The sequence below is a fragment of the Opisthorchis viverrini genome (genome assembly GCF_000715545.1).
Source record: "Opisthorchis viverrini unplaced genomic scaffold opera_v5_268, whole genome shotgun sequence".
NCBI classification, from domain to species: domain Eukaryota; kingdom Metazoa; phylum Platyhelminthes; class Trematoda; order Opisthorchiida; family Opisthorchiidae; genus Opisthorchis; species Opisthorchis viverrini.
In genome coordinates, this window is record NW_008751926.1 from 631,359 (window position 1) to 652,995 (window position 21,637).

General features: G+C 44.9%; 4 protein-coding genes across 4 annotated transcripts in view; 2 read left to right on the plus strand and 2 right to left on the minus strand.

Annotated features, from left to right (window-relative positions):
• Window positions 1-2,354: 2,354 nt before the first annotated feature.
• T265_09335 (hypothetical protein) lies at window positions 2,355-3,052 on the plus strand (the record flags this gene model as incomplete). Its single annotated transcript, XM_009175368.1, has 4 exons — window positions 2,355-2,372; window positions 2,421-2,498; window positions 2,551-2,850; window positions 2,900-3,052. The coding sequence occupies 4 exons, from the start codon at window positions 2,355-2,357 to the stop codon at window positions 3,050-3,052; spliced, it is 549 nt and encodes a 182-aa protein (XP_009173632.1).
• Window positions 3,053-8,823: 5,771 nt separating this feature from the next.
• Window positions 8,824-9,852, minus strand: T265_14813 (hypothetical protein; the record flags this gene model as incomplete). The annotated part of the gene is made up of 1 exon (XM_009175377.1): window positions 8,824-9,852. A coding segment is annotated over one exon (1,029 nt), but the record flags the coding sequence as incomplete, so codon positions are not given.
• Window positions 9,853-16,377: 6,525 nt separating this feature from the next.
• The window catches only part of T265_09336 (hypothetical protein), a gene marked incomplete at both ends in the record, with an annotated part of 18,168 nt that continues 12,908 nt past the window's right edge, over window positions 16,378-21,637 (plus strand). Inside the window, one exon of the mRNA XM_009175369.1 lies at window positions 16,378-16,444. Coding sequence (XP_009173633.1) covers window positions 16,378-16,444 — 67 coding nt within the window. The remainder of the gene's footprint in view (window positions 16,445-21,637) is intronic.
• T265_09337 (hypothetical protein) overlaps window positions 16,963-21,637 on the minus strand; it is a gene marked incomplete at both ends in the record, with an annotated part of 9,379 nt that continues 4,704 nt past the window's right edge. Inside the window, 2 exons of the mRNA XM_009175370.1 lie at window positions 16,963-17,416; window positions 18,310-18,456. Of these exons, the coding sequence (XP_009173634.1) occupies window positions 17,105-17,416; window positions 18,310-18,456 (459 nt within the window). The remainder of the gene's footprint in view (window positions 17,417-18,309; window positions 18,457-21,637) is intronic.

Below are 21,637 nucleotides of genomic sequence, written 5' to 3' on the forward strand. Positions count from 1 at the left end.
CTCCAGTGTAGCTCAATGGATCGCTGAGGTGCGCAAACCATCACACCACGGTAAGGTCCAGTCTCTTCGTGACTAAAATGCGGCTATGCGTCTACGAAGCATAACGACTTGGGGTCTGAGACAACTTCAGGTCTTTAATGGTCAGTGTCTCAGAACCACAGCTGTACTCGCCTGGAACCAGTGAATTCGCAATGCGGTGATTAGCAGACCAGTTTTGGTGAAGTATAGGGTACTTCTCTCAAAGTGCACTCAGCACTGGAAACTAAGTTGACTCCGCCATGCGTCACGCATACCGAGACAAGCGCTGTTTTCCATGCTCACTTCGGAGGGACGGAAATCTAGAGGTGGATAGAATCTGACCTGGCAGAAGGGAATGAAAAATGTTACGAAAATCTTGGACGCTGTTGCTGCTTTTCGCCTTCCAGGACGGGGTCCACATGACCCTCTCTGTGCTTGCCCGGAGGTCGTGGACGATATAGTGGCTAACTGATGTCACTGAGTTTCAGGCTGTCAGCCTATATTCAGATTGTCTAAGGGTTGAAAGTATAGGCATCCCGGTTACTTGTGGTAGGCTGGGCCGGGTCCTCCACCTGATCCATTTCTTTGTCTCCATTGTAAGGGCTTATTCAAATACGACAGCGAAGCACAAGTCCTGTCCATTGGTATTGCTGTCAGAGATGAGTTTAAAACGCTCGAAAAGTTGTGGTAAGTCATAGAAAACGGCTGCGACATGACAATATTCAATCAAACCATTCATTTGTTTGAACGAAGATTCATCAAGTCAATGAATATGATGTCCTCATGTTAACTCGGTGCTGTTGTGAAATTCTTCACCACACAGTTGCCGGAAACATCCAGCGTTGGCACTACATCTGCATTAAAAAACCCACCAAGCAGTGCGTTCTATGGACTGAAGTATCCCAACATCTCCAGGGATTAGGAGTATGCCCGAACGATTCGCTGTGGACAGAGTGTGATTAATTCCAGACCAGAACCATATTTGGTTTGTATAAAAATGTCACTATAGATAAGGAGAATGACCATTAGCCTCAGCATCGGTAAGCATACCTCACTTTCGTTTGTGTCTGGCACCCGCAGCTACGTCTGAGCTTTTCATATCGGCACCACTGATAGGAATATCATGATGAGAAGACCATTGCTCAACTTGCACATAACCTATGTCGTGAAGTATTCATAACATCGTAAAAGCGGTCTTGAAAAGTAATGGGACTACAACCTTTTGGGGTGGATGCTGATGTAAGGAATAAGCAGCGGTCGCCATCTCGCCTCTCAGACGCTCCGAGGCGCGCAAAAGTTCCTTCTGGAAGGTGGCTCAACAGCATATCGATCGGGGCATAGTGCGACACACCAGCTTTTGATTAACCAGATGTGCACTATCGGGAACGACAAGAAATTATGTGTTCTATTCGGCGAATTTTTTTCGTAACTTGAATCCTTATCCTAAACGAACCCGACAGATCAATGGCAAGCATTGAGCATGAACAGTTTGTTGTCCTGTTAGTTTCAGAATGATTATATTGGACGCACCTAGTGAAACGGTTTCGAAGTTTGATTTGGAATCCGAGTTGCTTCGGGTAACGGCGGTACGATACAACAGAAGCCGCCAGTCCTCATGTATGGCCCAATGACGAGATAACTGGCGGTCGAGTGGGTTCAAAGGAAAGAATGAGAGAAAAAAAGAATGTGTCAGCAGGTTGCTTTCGCTTACCTATCTTGCTTTATGCATTAATCAATGTAGCTGATGACATCGCGCGACGGATGATTAGACATGACGCAGTTTCTTACTGCTATAGTTCCGGGTTGTACGCCTGTTGGGATGCTGCCGTGGCATTCAAGCCTAGACAGGAAAGCATTTAGGGACCCCAGCCAGGGGCCTGGACTCAGTTGGCTGATGGTAGCCGTAGTTGACATATGTCTGTTTCAGCTGCCAAACTGCCAATGAACGAAGCACCACATACATGTTTCAACCAAACTAGAGCGGTCAGAGACCGCGGTCATCAGACTTCTGCCCAGTGACCAGTTGGCATGAGAAATCGTTCGTCTCTCACCGGGGTCACAAATGTGATGTTACAAGATTGGGCCAAAGCATACAAGCAAAATAGTGGATGCAGTACTCCAAACTTAAAATGGTGTGGAACTGCACTACGGGTCATCTGGTATCCTAGGCATTACTGTAGGTATATTCTTTCTATGGTTCGGTTTCTGAATTATTAAAGTGGTCTTTCCAAACTACTAGTTTTCATCACAGGCAGATGCTGCTCGTCATTCTTTTTCTCATGAATTCATTTTGCTTCTTTGCTATTTAGGACATGTGCTGACTGCACTTTTCGCCAATGTCTGATCCTAGACAGGTAAGCGTCCAATCAAATGTCGTGCAGCTACATTCCTGGCCAGTCTAGGAGGAAGCGGAAGTATTGGCATCAATTTATGATCCTAATGAGCTGAGCGTTTCGGATGATTATACAGTCGAATATAAGGTAATCCGTGTTACAAAATCCTTGCTTACACAACTTACGCGACCCTAACTAGCTTGGTGAACATGGCACCCCGAAGTCTATGATTCTGACCATCCAATGGCCCGATGGCTACCCGACAGTTTTGCCGACAATCTCCTTAGACTCTTTTTACAACGGGCATTTGTCTACCGCGGTAAAACTCCTCGTAGTCAAGGAATTAAATGCGTTGGCACAAGAGCAGCTTGGGACAGCAATGACATTTTCGTTGATCGATTACGCCCGCGAGAACGCTGAGCGCTATTTCAGTCTTTCACTGTCATCCACCGCGGCTACCACAGCTGGAGATACCAATTTGGCAAGTAATTTTGATGAGGTAAGTTGCTCTATTCCAGTTGTGTCCTCATCCTTTTTCGCCCATCCAGCAGCCTACCAAGAAGGCAGAAAAGAAAGTACAGCTAACAAAGGCTCAAAAACGAGCACATTACCGCCGCCTGGATGTCAACGGAGAGCTGCCCCGTGGGTGGAATTGGGTGGATGTAGCAAAGCACCTGCAGCAGGTCGGTCCCGCCCCATAGACTCGTCCATATTATGTACCGTAACCTTTACTCACTGGTTTCCAATACCATCTTTTGTATTGAATTACTCTATTTCCTACTAATTCGGCTGGACAGAGTTCTATGTCTGACGCACGTGCTCGGTTTTCATGGGCGATGTTGAAGTTATTTCGGGTAGATATAGTTGTAGTGTTAAGCTATCTGGTTAGTATTTAGATGCTATGTTGTCCTAACATAGCGTACTTGCCGGCCAGATTCGCGTTGTTTGGCGACGTTAGTTTTTAGAGTATGAGTGTGATTACTCTCGCACTTAAGCCTATTCAATGTAGCGGACAAAACTTTGACCGTTCTCGTAAACTGCTCTGACGACGAGAAACGCGTACCAGACCAAACCAAGCAAGTTTTCTTACAGACAAAGGCTACTTTGACCAAATTGTCACGCATCACCGTTTTCGGTATCTTCTTTCACCTTATGACCCCTCGAAATCATACTAAGCCGTTTTGGGACTATTCAAATATGTCCCCGCAGCAATATCAACATGTGTTGGAGCCACTTTTAAAGTGTCCTGATAGCAATTCTATTGCTCTCCGAAGTGAAACCAGAGTGTCTTAAGGAGTGCAGGCTCAGTTATCGGGACACCTATTGAATGCTTTGCAATCTGTAGCAGCCAGATACCATCTAACCATAAAGTAACCAATTGAAGTTACTCGTACATCACATTTTTAGTGAGATATACGTGCGCGCTCATGTACAACATATCCGTTGGATGAGGTACTTCAAAATAGGCTTCACTATACGTTGAATCTGCTTTCGTGACACTTTTGAATAGTTTTGAATAGCTTTGTGTGATTTCAAGAGATCTCAGTTTGAAAAGTTATCGTTCTCCGAACCTTTCGTGCTCCCGTTTATCACTAAAGGTGCATGTGGGCCGCTCACTAGTGGCATGCACATTAAAGTGGCTTGCGAGTTCATGAGCCATTTGCTCTGGTCGGTCATCCTGTCCAACCACGGCATAGTCCTACAAACTTTTCATGCCAGGTAAATTGTATTTTTAACAAACAGGTCTTGAAACATGCATCACATCTTCCAATCCGGGGTACTGTGGTTATTGTCGCATTCGTTGCTTTTACCATTTCGGGCTTCAATACACTTTAAAATTCTATGACGGCTTAAAAAAGCATAGATCACCGCCACAAAGAACCATAACCAGCGTCCATATGCTCCAACTACTTTCGTGGGGGGGGGGTTCCATGTGGGACAAAGGGACTGGTGGCCAGCTCAACTACGTTAATCAGGCTGCAAGCGCAGTCTTTATTGATGAAAAACCTGACCATGGGTTCAACAGCGCTGTAAGCGTTTCTGTTCAATTTTAAGGTTGGTTTGGTTATCGAGCAGGCCATCAACATTCACCACAGAGTGGATGTCGAACAGAATGCGTCGACCACGGACCTAGAATGTGTGGGCGATGTCGTCTAGTTGGTCATCGTGTTCTCGTCGTCAGTTGGGTATCACTGTTTCGAAAATCAAGGTCTTTTGTCCGTTTTCGTTCAACTCCGATGCTCACGGACGGACGAACGGGTTCTGGAAAGTTTGCTGGTTTAAATACCTCGTACTAACAGTCCGTTCGAACGGACAGGCCGAGGGGAAAGTCACGGGCCGGTCGAACTCCGCCCAAATAGCATTCCCACGAATGAGGAATGAAATTAGCGTGAAGATCTGTCTTGCTTCATGCTGCGAAGCGTAGCCGGTACGCCTTCGGACACTCGTAATAAGTAGCATTCTGACCCTTGGTGTAAATAACCACTCTGCGGATACATTATCGACTAGCTGGTTCATCTTCGCGTAAGAGATAGACGGAGTAATTTAGTATGATGATGTTCCCCCAACCAGTTATGGACTTGAATGTTCATGACGCGGGCATTTGAAGTTTCTTCCTGTGAGACGGGAACTGTGCGAGGTATCCGGAAGCCGCATCATCCTGTCATAGGAGCCAGTCGCCACAACTTAGGTTAGTAAGTGTAAAGTAGAGTTCGCCCACGCCGAAAACCCTCCACTCAATGAAACCCTCAACACCAGATTTCCACAGATTTGTGAAATGCGTACCACTCATGATTCCCTACAAAGGTGAAACAGATGTGCAGCCACTCAGCACAGACCAACTTGATTTGCAGGAGGAATTCTCAGGTAGGAAAACACTAGATCAGTTGATGCGAATTGTGTGGTCAAAATATGACTAACAATGTATCATATCTAGGTGCGAGTGAACCATACTACTGGTCAGCTACTCCTCACTGAATAGTATATTTTTCAACCTATATTAGGAAGGGTGCTATCATTGGGAAGTTGATAAATCGGCCTGTCGTATTCCCCGAGGGACAGTCTGTCTGTCTTTGATACTCAATTTGTCTGTGGTTCCAATTGGTTGTCTGCGTGTGATAGCGGGAATATCGGGTGCAGATAGAGGAGGCGTTCGACCTCTTGTTGTGCATGTGTAAACAGCTGCGGATTTGGGAGATGAGGCCCTCTGCGTTCAGCGGCGACTCGGTTCAACGCTTTCTATTATCACCGCTTCCTGTCACGTGCTCGATAGTGCAAAGTTCAGTAGCATGTGCTCAAACAAAAGCCGAGTGATTGGGCTAATCGCATCCGACTATATGACTTTCATGGAGCCGTCCTAATCTCCCTTGAGAGTTATCCGAAATGAAGTATGAGAGTGGCGATTAAAATGTGAAAGAGACTTACCTCTGTAGATAAAACGGCTGTGCAATGTACTAGGTACTGCCATTCTAATTAGGTTGCGGGAATCTCACCGGACAAGTGCATTTGCGAAGTCTACACGTTTCAGGGGTTTATAGGTGGAATTCGGTTGCCTAGAACTCGGGCGAAATGGCTCAGTGATTAGGGCGCGAATTTACAGATCAAAAGGTCGAGACCGACCTCTGCCTCTCGACTTCTCCTGTCTAGGCTTGGGCAACTTGACAGTATCCCAGCCTTCGTGCTTCCTGCTAGTTAAGAACCGAAAAGTTGCTACATCTGAACGTTTTTTGGCTAGAACCAAGAAATGGTTGACACGGTCGGGCTGAATTGGTAGTTGGTGTCGCCCAGGTGTTTTACAGTAGCACCGGTTACCTATTTAGCCTCTCTCGTTCTGATGTAGGACGGTAAATACCCAACTATTTTGCAAAATAGGCGTGGAATCGTACGATACACACTGTTTGCGGAACAGAGGAATCATAGACCGATTAACCGTTTTCAAGTTTTTGTTAACAAGCATTCTAGTTGCACCGAATCCTCTGGTTGACGCATGAGTGTCCGAAATTTGCGACTCTATGTAAACAGGTTTCCCGGGAACCGAAATGTTGTATATAATTTTCGTTCCCACATGAACGTCCTAGACTTTCGCGTGCGGACTCCTCGGGGTCTACATATTTGATAAAGGTTTTTTTTAATAAACTTCAGTTTTGCACCCGGACTATTGTGAGTGCAGATCTCGTAAGCCATTTTTGACAGACACCTAACAAGAGTTCGCTCGTATTGCATGCTAGCAAGGCTATAAAAGTTCCTCTATCGACCACACTGAATATGTCCGTGAAAACAATTAAGTATTTAGGGGAACATTGAACTGGAGTTTCGCACTTATTAGAGCTTATCCATGACTGTGCTGGGATTTGAACAACTAACATCTGATAGAAAAGGCCAGCGTTTTACCACCACTTCAGCAGCACGCGATGAGTGAACCTGATTTACCATGCCTGGATAGGTGGGCTATGCGTTCTTGGTTGATGTGGTCCATGAATTCTCTGGGAACTTGGTCAACGGGTTTGCGCCTGTCAAATAAAATTCACCAGTTGCAAAGTCTGGACGGTTGCCGAGTGGTCCTCATGTCACCAAGGCTTGACTACTGGTGGAATCGTAGCGTGTCTTACTCTCTACGTCAGCCTGATTGTCCATAACGTGAAATTTCTTATCTGGCTAATCTTTACATGTGACGCCTTTCCTGATTAATTTCCGGTTCCTTTCAAACGTTACGGGCAGTTAAGAGGCATCAGCACACAGCAGGTTGACCTTCATACTTAGCATTAGCCCCTCGGTTAAGTAAAAGCAATTTTTTCTAACTTTTTTATTGATGAAACATGTGTACAACATTGCAGGGCGGCGCCGACAGCCAGTTCGAAAGCGCTCATGCGGATAATCGAAACACACTTTTGGAAACGAAGTTTCGGCACGCCATCCACTGGGCCACCTGGACCCATTTTAACGATATTCAATATCGAGACAATACAGCAAATAACTTGCCAGGTGACGAAAAGCTCAGCTCCCGACGGGAATTCATTAGGCGAAATCGGAATGACACGTGATCTGTCGAATATCCGATTCAGGTTGTTGGCCATACGGACACATACATGCCCATGGAAATCAGCTTTTTTTATTATTAATTTTGACTTGAGCAGCTTTAGACTTGGGCCTAAAATTTACCGTTCAACCGTTTCACTTGAGTGGTCACTTGTGATCTAGGGCTGCCGCACGAGCTCCTAACCTTGAAATTTATTTTACGTAACCAGAGGATGAAGTAATGCGAAATCCAGTCTAACTAGTGTTACTCATGTAAAGTGACCCCTGTTTACTTCCCCAAATAATCTTTGTTCTAATTTGGTTCTGACTGAATACTCAACGGAATCTCTATGATGATTTCGGAGAATTCCGTTTAATTTGGGTCCAAGCAGAGTATGAGTTTGACGGAAACTCGAGAACTATGCCTACTTGATGAAATGCAAGAAGGGCGAAACGGGTCCTGGGCTGTCGGAGGGTTTCAGCAGCCTTAGGAGTGGTGTGTCACATCCAGACAACTTTCGGTTACCTTCACACTGCTCAGTTAGTCCTCTGTGAATGTATGCGATCAGTTAGGATGAACAGCCTGGCCATTAACGACTAGCTAAGACGTGTAACTAAGTCGATAACTGTGACAATTTTCTCTCTGTACGGTACAATTGCCCAGAGCCACACTTTCAGACTGAGGCATGATGTCGAAGGGGGTGACTTAAACTACTGCGCTTGTTCGTCGCGAATACGAAGTGATGTTTTGGAAATTCCCGGCGTCACAGTTGCAGTTGTGGTCCGTGGCCCCCGTATCACTGACCCCGTTTACCATTATTGTTATCATAATATGACGTCGCGGATGACACCCTTCCAAGTTGGGAACACATTTCTGAAGGACGTACAATAGGTATGACCAACGTACTAGACTNGTAGACTTATGTTGGGGTATATATATATTTATATATATATATATATATATTCGTCTCCAGGTGAAGTTAACAAGCCTTCCCTCACGATAGCCTGTGTTCTGCATATCTGCCGTAACGTAGGATTCGATTAGTGGACTATCGACAAATTTTCGCCAATCTTTGCATACTACTCGTGGGAAACATTGAAGATTCGGACAAAGACAAATACACTAAGTAAAATTTTTCCATGTGACCAAACCAACAGCTGCTGCTGCTGCGGGCAGCTTTCACACACCTAGTATGATTGTATATGTAAGTTCGGTCAGTTTTTGAATCTGCATCTTTCGAGTCTTATCACGTAATCTAGGTGCCCATTTTGTTTACAGCTTAGCACGAAAGACACGAGAACATGGTTTCCCACTTCCAAAGGCCCCGAAGGTATGTATTTATTGGTCTGTTTCAATCACGGAACCGCAGTACATATTCCAGCAAATCCTATAGACGTTACCGGAACCAGCTGTATAACACATCTGACGGACAAGGCATCGAGCACCACTCACAGATCATAGAAGTCCAATAAATTCCAGTATCTTTTTGAGTAAAGCACTGCTCGATGTTCCATTGTTAAGGTTCGTTATAGTGGTGAAATGATCCTCGTACTTGGCGCAGTACGTCTCCACCCTCCCAATGTGTAGCTGTGCACCGTAGGTCTTTGAGTATTCTGCGTATAGTTTTGACATGTCTTGTGATTGTTGTATTAAGGCGGGTGGGTCATATTCTGCCCATGCAAACAGCACGTCAATGTGCGATATTTGTCTGAAGTGGTCCTTTGGAAAGTCTGTGAATAACCGCAACGGACTGCATGCCCACGCCTCGTCTGCCGACCGTAGCCGGAGAGCTGTATTAATGGACGTGTGCACCATTGGTCTGACGTCATAAATCCCTGCAATAAGAACCATAGTGCCCAGGGCCTTGATCCAACGGTCGTTGACTTCCCGCCGAGCCTGGAGTCCGGCCATCACCGTTTCCAAAGCAAGATGAGCTCCAGCGGAGTGACCCATCAAATGAAGCTTAACCGGCAATCGTGAATGGGTTTCCTGTTCTATACGTTTCTCCGTATAATCGATAATGTGGGTCAGCGCTATACACAATCGGCTTGGCATTTCATGGATCGTTTGCCAAGGAGCCAGACGATAGCCCACTGCAACAAAGATCCCGCCTGACTGAGTGATTGGTGTGGCGAAATTGGTGCATTCGGGTAAGTCTATGGCCCTCCAGTATCCTCCGTGAATATAGACAATCAGATGAACAGCATCGATTGGCCATTTTCTGGGAGGGAACCAATCAAATGCCTCTGTCCCTTGACTGTCCGCACCTGGTCGACCATACAGGATGTTGAATTCAGGCCTTCCTAGGGCTAGTTCATTTCGACGACAAGCATCACTTTGCTCTCGGAGGATCTCGCGCAGTGTTCTGCGTGCCTCAGCAGCAGTTTTTGGTTCGTCTTTATTTGATCTGAGCCAGTTGACTGCATCATAGTCGAAATCAACTTTGTCAATAATCTGTGGAAGCTTTTCAGCTGCAGGCGTGTCCATATCGCATGGGTGTTGTGCGATCATGCATGGTCTGTGAATTTATCAAGCAAGTGAACCACAGAGAAAAGTGATTGGTTCCATTTTCGTCACATGTTGTTGACACTTTCGGTAGAGACAGCCTTCAGTACCGAATCCACTGTTAACGAATGGACCGACAGTAGTACATCGGCCGAATTTCATCGATCACAAATGATCGTGCACATAGCCGCGATCATAGTTGCACTAACGATAACAATACAGTAATAATACTGTTACAGTAAATGCTACATGTCTGCGCGTGCTTCTTGATCCGATGATATCAGACAACCTAGCGGGAAGTGGTGATCGATCCTTTGAATGTAATCAGCTCATCGCACGTTACTTCGCATAATCAATTTATTACAAACATGTGTTAATAAATTCCCAGCATAGACATATGCTTACCTATTCAGCAGTCTAATCCGACTTACTTGTCAAACACAGTCGGCTCTAATACAACGGTAGTCTTTGTTAGATAACTAGGCAATCAAGTCAGTCATATCCACCAGTCCACAGTATGAGTGGAATTGGGTATATAAACCGTCGCCAAATTTGATGTGTTGGCAAGCTGATGTGCTTATATTTCAGAATACGAACCTTCCTGTCGGCCCTGTCCAACAAACGTGTGGTGTTCCAGGCACATCCTGACTCAGTGATCTTCCTATTCTATGCCTGCATGTATCTTCCACTAATCAGCTGGTACGCATCTGTTCCTCGGTCACCGTTGATACTGTTTGGCGGGGCATCAAGCATCATGATGTTTGGGCGCAAATAACAGCCAAAGTAAAACGAGCTTCAGTATGCCCCTGAAGTCTATACTCAGTGATTAGGGAAGCGGCATCATATGGAATAACTGCGGCCGATTCTGACTGAAAAGCACTGTGGCACAACATGAAAGTACCACGTATAGTGTGTCGACTTTAAGCATTGCTGGACATAGAACATCAAGTTCTTTTTTCGAAATATTACAACCGTATTTGGCTAATTTTGATGACAAACTCACCATTCATGTTGAATGTGGTTGGGACTCGAGTCTCTTGACTATAGCTCGCCTAACTGTTGATTAATCTTCACCAAGTTGAAAGACGATACTTCCAATCATACGAACCGAATACGGTCAAACCGGGGTCTTTAATCTTCGGTGGCTCTCGTTGATTAGGCTTATACAGGCCCTAGAAGCTAAAGCCCGATGTCAGACCACTCCTCGCGCAACAAGCATGCGGGTAGCGACATCGCCCAGCGCACTGTAACACGGTTCGGACTAGACTAGGATGGCTGTCCTTGTTAAGATTTGATTGAATGAAGAAGTATGGCTTGCTGACGGCAGTCTGCGGTATTAGTTTAACTGACGGTTATTGAGTGCCGATTTACACAAAGCCGACCGCGAGGTAGCTCAGTGGCGGGGGCTTACTGATTGAAATGTCTGCGGTTCGAAGTCAACCTCTGCCTATCGACTGTTCCTGTCTATTCTTGGGCAACCTAGCAATGCCCTAGTCCTGGTGCCTCCTTCGGGTGGTGTAGCAGCCAGGTACCGAAAAGTTGTTTCAGTAGAACGATTTTCTAGGTGTGGTAATGCCACGCTTATTAAAGCGAACCATGGCAAAACCCGACATCAGTATTCTAGGTTGCCAAATGAGTGTGGTAGGTAACGTGACTGCTCGTGTCAGACGGATTGATCATATCCTGTTACATGTTCGGCTTGGAGTTGACCAAACCGTACAACTTAACGTGTCTGTTACGTCCACAAAACACGTTCTGCATACATCGAGGCTAATAGTGGGATTGTTATCCCCACCTATTATCTAATTCCTCTATAATCGCATCACGTACATCTATGTCTTTGTATTGCAGTGACATGAACGACAAAATCTCTATGAAAATTGGTGTTTACGGAAGAATTCTGTGCACCACATAGTATACAATCCACTGAAACCAGTTCCCTCATCACATTTAGCCATGGTGTAAAAGTTGCCCGTTAATCGGTTGGCGGTTCGCCGAGCCTCCAACCATTTCCTTACCATACAAGGAGACATCATCAGTGCGCGGTTGGGGGAGTGTAAAGATACATTAGATAGACCTGATGCAGTAAAAGTGTTCAGCATGAATTTCTTTTATATTAGCAAAAACAGGTGGGGATAAAGTACGCTTCCTTGAGTTTTATCACGCGTCACCTTCACATGTTCACCTATCAATTTTACATGACCACGTGGTTTCAAATTATGGAGCAAACGACCTTTCCGTGCTGCGCACATCAGGAGCGGTATCGAAATTCAACCATAACGGACCCGTATTCAACAAATACACTTGTAATTCTCTCCTGGTTTGTCCAATTTATCTTTACTGGCCGAGTCTTCGTATTCCTCGTTGCTTTGGGTACGTATATTTCACGTGTGAACTAACCTGGAGCATTTTATTACTTCGATAAATCGTGTAGCACTTTAGGGACTTCATTCATACTGTTATAGTTACTTTGCTCGGATCTGCACCAAAACCAGTTGATTAGTGCTTAGTTGGCAGCAAACATGAGGTAACAGAACTCACTGGTGTGCGTTTTCGCTGCTGGATCTGCTCAGAAGGACACGATCTAACAGGACTAGGCATCAACAGTACAGTTGAGCGTAACACGCTGTTAGCTGTACCGAGTTGGTTTGGCCGAAATCAAGGTCGGGTGTTCTCGTCATTCGGCAGTCGATGCGGTTGTCTTTGCGTCTATCTGGCACACAATTAGTTTGTGGTGTACTCACAACTAATTCATTAAAAATCTACTTGTGCTGTTTATATGACTCTACTACGGGATTCATCACTCAACCTAGTCAGGCAGGCTCATTACGGAAAGGATTTGTATTCTACCACGACCCTTGTTGCACCCAGTGTGTGATCGTACAGCTTGGTCATATGACCTACGGGGCTAATTTGTGTTACTCTGATTAGATAGCATATTGTTGAGCGCTCTTCATAATAAGATACACTCATAGTTTCCCGAAGTGGCAGTTTCACTCTCAGGAGATATGCACAAGTGTCTGCTGATGGAGACGCCGATTGAAAGGACTGACCAGCTGTTTATAAACAAAAGTACAGTACTCTCTCCTTGGTAATACACCTTCGATGGATTTCACAGTGCTTCCTCGTGGGAGAGTGACTAAAAAAGAACTGTATCACACAAACACTGTATCACAAGATATTTTCGTCCCACTTGTATCCGCCAGAGTGACCAGGACACCCGTTCTCCATACTGTCTCTTCTGGGGAGGGGGAGTTACGGCACGTCGTTGCTTTATACCCAACAATGTCAGCCGAAGCGTAATAATTTAGAATGTAATAAGCCTAATAGCAAACTTTGGCTCCTAGCTGGGGTGAAAGTAAATTATCTAGTCAGCCACTTCGTGAATATTACAAAACATTGGAGCGAATGTGTTTACTAGTGGAATTGTTCATTCAATTGTTTTCGAAAACAACCATGATCATTTCAGTTTCGTTTCCAAGTAGGACACAAACTGACCAAGTTACATGTCTACGTGAACTCTTTGTTCAATACAAAACAATGTTAGCTCGCTTCAAGACGCTATGGGCGTAAAATCGATTAACTTAATAGATCCATAATTCGCACGCGATCTAAGAGCACAATTGTCCAGTAAGCTAATGCTAAAAACAAGTCTCGCGTTTCAATTGCGCTCCAAACACTAACTTGATTCTTTTATTTGGAACGCACAAAATGAGTAGAGCTTACACCCTCCAGGGAGAGCGGAAAAATAGCTCCGCTGCTAATTCATTGCCCAACTTATCAGTGGTCTGTAGTAATAACATTCGGTCCGAGATGTGCACGACTTCGAACTGCGCCTTCAAGGACCGGCCTTGTAGTGAATACACCAAAAAAGAATTCCGGTTTTCGGAAACGTTTGGGAACACATGTCAGATTTATTGCTGCGCAACTTTCGCTTTTGACGCAGAAGCTTCAGGCTATTTGGCTAGGTTATGAGGTTGGTCGAGATTTAAGGCGAACGGAGAACCGATCAGTCAAGTCAAGCTAAATTTGTGTTGGGTATCGGCGATGAGATTCTGTATGTTAGGGTGGGTCACCGAGTGTCAAGCCGATGGGGAAACCCACATGGATTTGAGTCAACCTTAGGGTCTAGTTCTTCCGATTCAGTTCGCGCGATAATCGTTCTTGAACCTCGTTGGCACTTTTCGTTCGTCTTTGTGGATGACCTAGTGCTACGATAGTTGTGTAAGGAAGAGGGATCCTGTGAACTTTGGTAGAATTGGGATTTCCACCCCCTTGGTTTTGCCACGATTATACAGTTTCGTCAAATTACGACCTTGTGTCAACCTTCCATGGAATGCCTTAATCATTTCAGCTGAAGTGGATGATCCGCACTTAACCTCTTTGGGGGAGGGGACAGCAACATTCGGTAGTTTTGGCGTAGTGAACGAGAGACAGGGGTAAGCTTGACTGAGCTACTGGCTGGGCAAAGTTCTTTTTGACTGAACCATACACATTTTGCCTCTAAGGTGAGGGCAGGAATATGCGGTTCCTCTTTACAACCAGGAGATCGAAGGTAGCCTATTTAGTCAATTTAGTTGCAAATTCCTTGAAATGATGTCTCGTGATTGTATTGTCTCTCTAAATGACTTCTAACATTACAAATCCTTCGTTGAGGCAAAGATAAGAAACTCATCCGTGGTACGCAGGAGTTCTGTAATATAAGATCGATTTGAATGGAAACCGTGATGCAGGCTGGATAATATCCTCTTACATCATTACGTTTCATTCGTTTACACATGACAAAGTGTTGTCGAATGATAGTTTGCCGTGATAGGACAGATTCCCCAAGATTCATAGGAACGTCGCAGTTCCACTTCATTACTATTGTTGGTCAGCACCAGGATGTGTTTAGAAGATGCTTAGTGAAAATACAACGGAGAAGCTTGGGCACTCACCTATCGGTTGTGGATCAGCCTGGCGGCTTGAAAAACCTACTTTTTGGAAACTACCCTTTTTCCGGACTGAAAAAATGGTGCTTGGAGAAATAGTGTACACTAAATTCTCAGGAACGTCTTTGAGTGCGTAATGAGGTATCCATAACGAGGCCTCAACGAATATAACAGCCATAAATCTCGCAAATGAAATAAATGCATAGGAAAGTGACCCAGACGCATCGTATGCGTAACAAGCAACAACGTAGAGCTATGGAATGAGCGACAGATGTGATTCAACTGTGACATCAACCGAATCAATTCGACCTACACCGATCCATTCCAGCCACGCGAGTGAACGAATATCTGGACAGTGCATTGGTGATTAAGGAATCCAAAGCAGGTGCAAAAGCCGAACGCTTAGCGAAATCTCAACAAGGCTCAAATGACAATCAGAAGTGGAAGCTTCATTCGCCAATGTGAATCGATTTGGTATAGTAAAATGACGCTCAGAATCTACCGTCTATTATACAGGTTTTGAAGAGCTACTACACGTTCCTATTTGACCTGATAGACATGAACACAGGCTATTCTTTCTGAAAAACTTCAATCAGACATTTCAAAACAGTGGCTATCAAGCTCTTCCGGTTCTGAGCTTCCTACAGGTGGCGCCAGTACTCGGAATAAACCATGGCAATATGGAGAGAGAATTATTTTGTACATATTAGAGCACACAGCACGGTTCCATAACAGGTAAGATATACTGTGCGATCACTCTTATCCGAAANAACAGGTAAGATATACTGTGCGATCACTCCGAAAACAGATTGTATCGGAGGCTAAATTAGAAAATATCATACAACAGGCAACACATATGCATAAGCTGATCCTGGTCACCTGTCGAAGTATTCAAAAAAAGGACAGCGATTTCCTCTACTTTGCAGCGAGGGCCACACATTCTTCACTTATCCGAAAAAGGATTTAGAATTTCCAGATAAAAAAGTACGCACCAGGAATTCTTCAGGGATCAGAATCGAATGAGTGTACTCCCTATAAATCTCCATAAAGATAGAAACAAGAAATTGCTTTGCATCAGCTTCATATAAATGGCTACCAACTGAAGACCGAAGACTTATATTGGGCACAATGGACCAATCGAGATTTTGTTCCGTAATTGAAGTCCGGAGAGATAGAGAGAGCTAGTCGCAATGCTGATCAGCAACTCGTAGCCAAACTATTGTGTTCAACCAGTGGACAGAAGGTCCACAGTTCGACACTGATTTTCGTGAGATACGCACCGCTGATGATCTTCAACAAGAGTGAAACAGCGATACAATGCTTCTAGGCATCATCATCAGCTGTAAGAACCACGAACTTGTCGCCCAGTGGTTATAACTGCCACAGTTCCCTTCATCGATGTATTGGGGCGGTGAGGTATATAGCTGCGCATTGGAGGTGGTAGCTGATTTAATTGATGCATAAATATAGGGTTACTAGTGGTCTTTTAATTGGAAAGATTGGGGGAGCCTTGCATTGAAGGCAATAGCTCGGATGTATGAGCGCCATTGAGATCGCGACTGGGCCATGTCTGACAATGTCTCTAACCATTGATGAGGCCCATCTCGGGGTTCCCATCCACGGAGACGCAATGACCAGCGCAGGTGAGTGTACTGGTAATGGCTTTCATACTTCGCTGACAGGTCATTGTTTGACCTCCCATGGCTCGTTTCCACCCTTTGCGTATTTGCACGACAAGAACCTTTCGATGAAGTCGATCAAATGACATACGCAACACGTGGCCAAGCCAACGCAAACTATGGATTGTCATCAGTTCATGCTCTGCAGCATAGACTGGCTGCACTGATCGGATGAAACCTCTACAGTAGTCCGGAAAAGCGAGAAGCATTTCACATCTGTTTTATGCTTATTGGAAATCATCAGCCCCGAGCACCTCAGGAATCAACAGGGTAGTTCGATTGGGCTAAGTCCCTGTGGTGGGTGAGAATCACGCAAGCAATAAAGACTACGTGGATCGTTTGTGCAAGGCAAGTTGAAACAGCATTCGGATGATAAAAAGGAACAAGCATGCTATTTGACTAGAAACACCTCTGATTGCATCTTAACTCTCCGGCTTCGTTTGACCCACCTCCCCGTACCAGATGACAAGTGCTCACCCGTGATTACTCGAAGTTTCACTACATAGCGAAACGATGGAAATTTCATCGCCCTCAGACGGAGGCATTCACGTCAAAATGTATATTTCCTATGAAGATTACCAGAACCATCACACACTGCGGAAACATAGTGACCAAAATCAACAATCAAAGAGGGATATCTTTGAAGTACGGTTGATCTCGGCGCCAAGCTGCTTCCAAAGCCTTCAAAGCCTGTGGTCCACGAGGCAACTCTTTGAAGCGATCCACGTATGACTGAATTAGGCCTGAGTAGGTTGTCGGATAGGGGACTAGTTCGATCTCTCCATTCACTTGACGCAAATTTGGTTGAACAAACAGAGGACGTGGACGTTTGCGATCGATCACAATCTTCCGCACGGCCTGGTGTTCCGGTGCTAGTTCGGAATACTTCAAGAAGAACGCCCCACCATCTTTGACATTTGCGGTGCTCTTGTAATACTGTGGAAAAATGAGAGATAAACAAATGAAGGCAGGTTGTCCGAAATGAAGAGAAACACGTTAATCATAAAGTTGCTGGAAACTCTTCGGCAGCTCACGACTGCTTTTCCCCCTCTTGGGGCTTATCAGGTAGCCACGGTATACGAGTTGTCGTCAACCCCAGGTTGCACTTGAGCACCATATTGTATGCACATTAATTTGCTGTTAACTGTAGACTCAAGTGAGTGTCAGCTCAAACACCTCTTTGTGACATTCGTCAACTGAATATAGTATACAAGTGTGTGCCGCACTTCGTCCATTGCATATGAAGCGGTGTTCAGGTAGATCACATGGTAGATGGAAACTAGGGGACCGCGCCTCAAGAAGGACGGGACCGCTAGTGGGCTGTCGAAATGTCTTCAGCAACCTTGGGAGTATAGTTCCATCAAGAGAAAATACTGTGATGTCTCGCATGTCACACCAACTGAAATATGAGGCGGCCTTTGTACGGCACATTCGGTAGGAGAATATCACAAACCAGGGATTCAACTAGGGTCCATTTGAGACTCTTGTTAACATGTTAATTGGTAAATGTGCATACTGCACCAAGAGAAAAACTTATTTTCAATGCGGTTGTTCAAGTGACGACTTAGAAGATGAAAATAAGCGGACCTGGTATGTGGCTTCCTACCCTGTCGGTCCATGTTTAGAGAGTGGTTTTCACTTCAGACACCCAGTGATGTGTGTTGGTAACAGGAAGAACACTGCACTACCAACTAATGAAAAAGAACGCAGCATAAGAACAAACTGCCGAGGTAACCTGTAGAAGTGGACCCATAGTTCAGACTGACTGGCCACTGATTGGTCAGAAAAGATGATGATTTGATTAATCTCAAAAGACCGATGCTGGTTACCTGCAGCTTCTCCAAAAATGCTCCAATCGCTGGTTTTGCCACGGTTTTCAACTTATCACGGTCCAGGGTGATGAGTAAGTCGGGTGCGCCATCAGCCCCGGTTACTTGATCCACACGAACCATTGTTGGATCGGCCTCTATGAGTACCTGCGAGCAACAGAAATAGTGACTTCATCGAGTGGAACGAGCATAATGGCAGCCCAAAAAACTAGCACACAGTCCATAAGGTATTTTAGACAGAAAGTGGTAAAGTAACTTCAGCCAAAGGCCCCCTGTCGGTGCGAATTGGAAGCGGCAGAATCAACCCATTTCAGGAATAAAACTTCTTCAACGTCTAACCACCTCAATGATGGTATCACTGGCGAGTCTCTGGAGCCGAGTCCTCCGGTTACGTCATTTCACACTCGACTTTACTAGTGTGACTGCTGACTGTTCCACTTCGGTTTGAATGTTTTCTTGTATAAGCCCTGCATGAAAAAAATCGTTCAGCTGTAGAACCTTTTCGGTGCCTAGCTCCCATGCCACACGAAGGAGGCACGAGGGCTGGGATATTGCAGGTTGCCCAAGCCTAGACAGGGGAAGTCAAGAGGCAGAGGTCGGGTTTGAACCATGGACCATCCGGTCAGTAAATTCGCGCTCTGACCACTTGGTCCATCCCGCCCCCTACATGTGTTACATCCCGCCACGGAAAAGAGGAGACGTTAACATTTCAGGATAACAAACCGGTGATAACAAAGTGAATAAAAAGGACTAAGTGCTTTCAAGAAGTTTGAATGGGCAAACGACGACTGTTGATCTTCCCATCTGACGAAGAACTCCGAAGTGGTACCAAGACACTAATGACTTTCTTGTATGCAGACCTCAAGGGGTCCACAGCCTCTAAGGACTAAATAGCGCTCACATCAGTTCTAGAGCTCTATGACTCATCGGCTTGGAAGCCAACGTTTGGGTAGACTGTAAATTAAACTCATTGAACCGATCAACTTAACCCCTTATTTGCCAAGTCTATTCGCTTTTAACCGTGGAATTATAGTTTCATCGGAGAATGGAAAAGCGACTACAAAGAAATAATAATCGTCTAGCTTTAACAACCTTTTCGTGCCTGTGTGTCATGTCACCCGAAGAAAGCTTGACTGCTGAGGTAGTGTCAGGTTGCCCAAGCATATGCAGGAGCAGTCAAGATACAGAGGTTGGGTTCGAATCAAGAATCGACCAGTAAGTTCGTGCGTTAACCATGGAGTCACCTTAAGCTTGGAAAAAACTATTACTGTGTGGGAATGGCATCACCCACACACACACCACCAGATATTCGCAGCTTTTTAGCTTTGTTCTACACCAAACACCAACATACACATTGTGAGAATCTAACCTGATTTCTTTGTGATAGATTATTTTAACTTGAATGCAACTCCTCAACATAGCTGTACCATTAACGCAGACGTCTGACGGTGATTTGACGAAGACGAAGAACTTAGCATAGGTTAGCTACTGAACGATGAGAGATTTGCAAACATAGAGTGATCATTCAAGTTGGGAATAAGGAGTGCGGTTGGATCACTGTGACAGAAAACTCGGCCGGGAAGGTCGATGACGACCTAAGGTAGGACTGTTGTGGGAGTCAACAGGAGCTAACTTCCTTTCAGAACCGCCGCCAATTAAACAAAAAGGCGACGACGAAAGATGTTTCCTTTTAAACCTATCGTTCTCCCTCGCGATACAGCCCTAGAGAGTTGAGGCTCCGCCATCACCACTGGCTAGGGAAACTGGAGAGAAAAACGTGAAATGGGAGACTGATGCAAGAGGAAAAGCCACTTCCAGACTATTTTGGCGGCCTCAAGCATTCTTCTAAAAACATGAGACTTACAGGTTTAATAAGGAACAAAAAATCGGGAGCGGAGGTCGTGTATTTGGGCTCAGCTTGGTAATTTTGTTGCAATCATTTTGTCACTAATGTAGACAATATCAACAGGTAAGTGCATTTGGACGTGTCACTTAGATAACTGGAACGATCGCCCCGGTGAACCGATAAATTCCACCACACAGTCCGACAATAGCTGATGAAACTATACACAGACAAGTGAATAATTATCACCCGAGTACATTGAACAGACAGGTTATCTTTTGAAATTGCCTCCTCGTGAAAAAATAAGATAACTTCGAAGTCAGATGTTCGCTCACGTCTGAAAAAGTCACTCACGGTGAGAGCGACGTAATTCCGGTGGGAAACGCGCGAGTTGATACGCCCTAATCATTGAACAGTGCGATTAAGTAGTCGGAACCTCCTCCCTCCTTACAAGGTCTTCAGCGCTGCAATCGAGAATGCCGACCCTGAGTGAATCCGGGTTGGTCGAGCACAGAACAATCAACTTAATTCTAGCTGCAGAGGACGACAGACGTTTCTCTTGGAAGGCTTCACTTCCAGAATGATATGTGATCCAAGGAAAGCGACGCCAAACAGCGCGACAGAAAGACAAGAATAGAACAACTTGTATGCAAGTTGTATCGTTTCTGTAGCATAATCATTGATTGCATTTGATGTCCATGTTGAAAAAAATTAGTAGTTGTCCATTTAACGAACAGCTGACAGGTCACCCCGCTATGGGTAGAGACTATGGAGGAGTTAGGCTTCTGATCTCGCGCAACTCATTACATCTCTAACTCATTTATAACGACATTAGAATTTCGAAGATACTGCACTCCAATAATAATTCACGACATGTGGGAACTCTTTGTTAGTGTGAAATGACTGCGATTGTGTGGGGAACAATCGGCGTCCTAAAGCGGAATGACTTATTAACAGAGAAACAAACAAAAACGACTGATGAGTACAACATTCTGCAAAAATCTAGTAAACCAAAGTGAGATTTTTATACTAGTAGATCAATCGCAGTTCCCGAAAAGCCTATTTATGTGGCGGTACACCAAAGCTAACTTTGAACAGGGCATGTAGACAGGTTATGTGGGCAATCACCACGAGGGACTTCACTATCGCGGTTTCAACCACATAAGCATTATATTGTTTAGGATCTGGCCCAGGTTGCATTTAGACATTACTTTCCACGAATTCCCTCGAACCAGTGTTTTCCGATCCAGCTGTTGACGGATAAATCGAGAAAACAACTACAAAATTCCCTGGATAAAAAGTAAACAGGGCAAAACGAAAGGATATTTATGCAGCAAAAAGACCTCCTGATGACCTCTTCAGAAGGATTGATTATGCGGGCGGTATTTGGTCAGTGCTTCATCATCATCATCATCATCATCATCATCATCATCATCATCATCATCATCATCATCATCATCATCATCATCATCATCATCATCATCA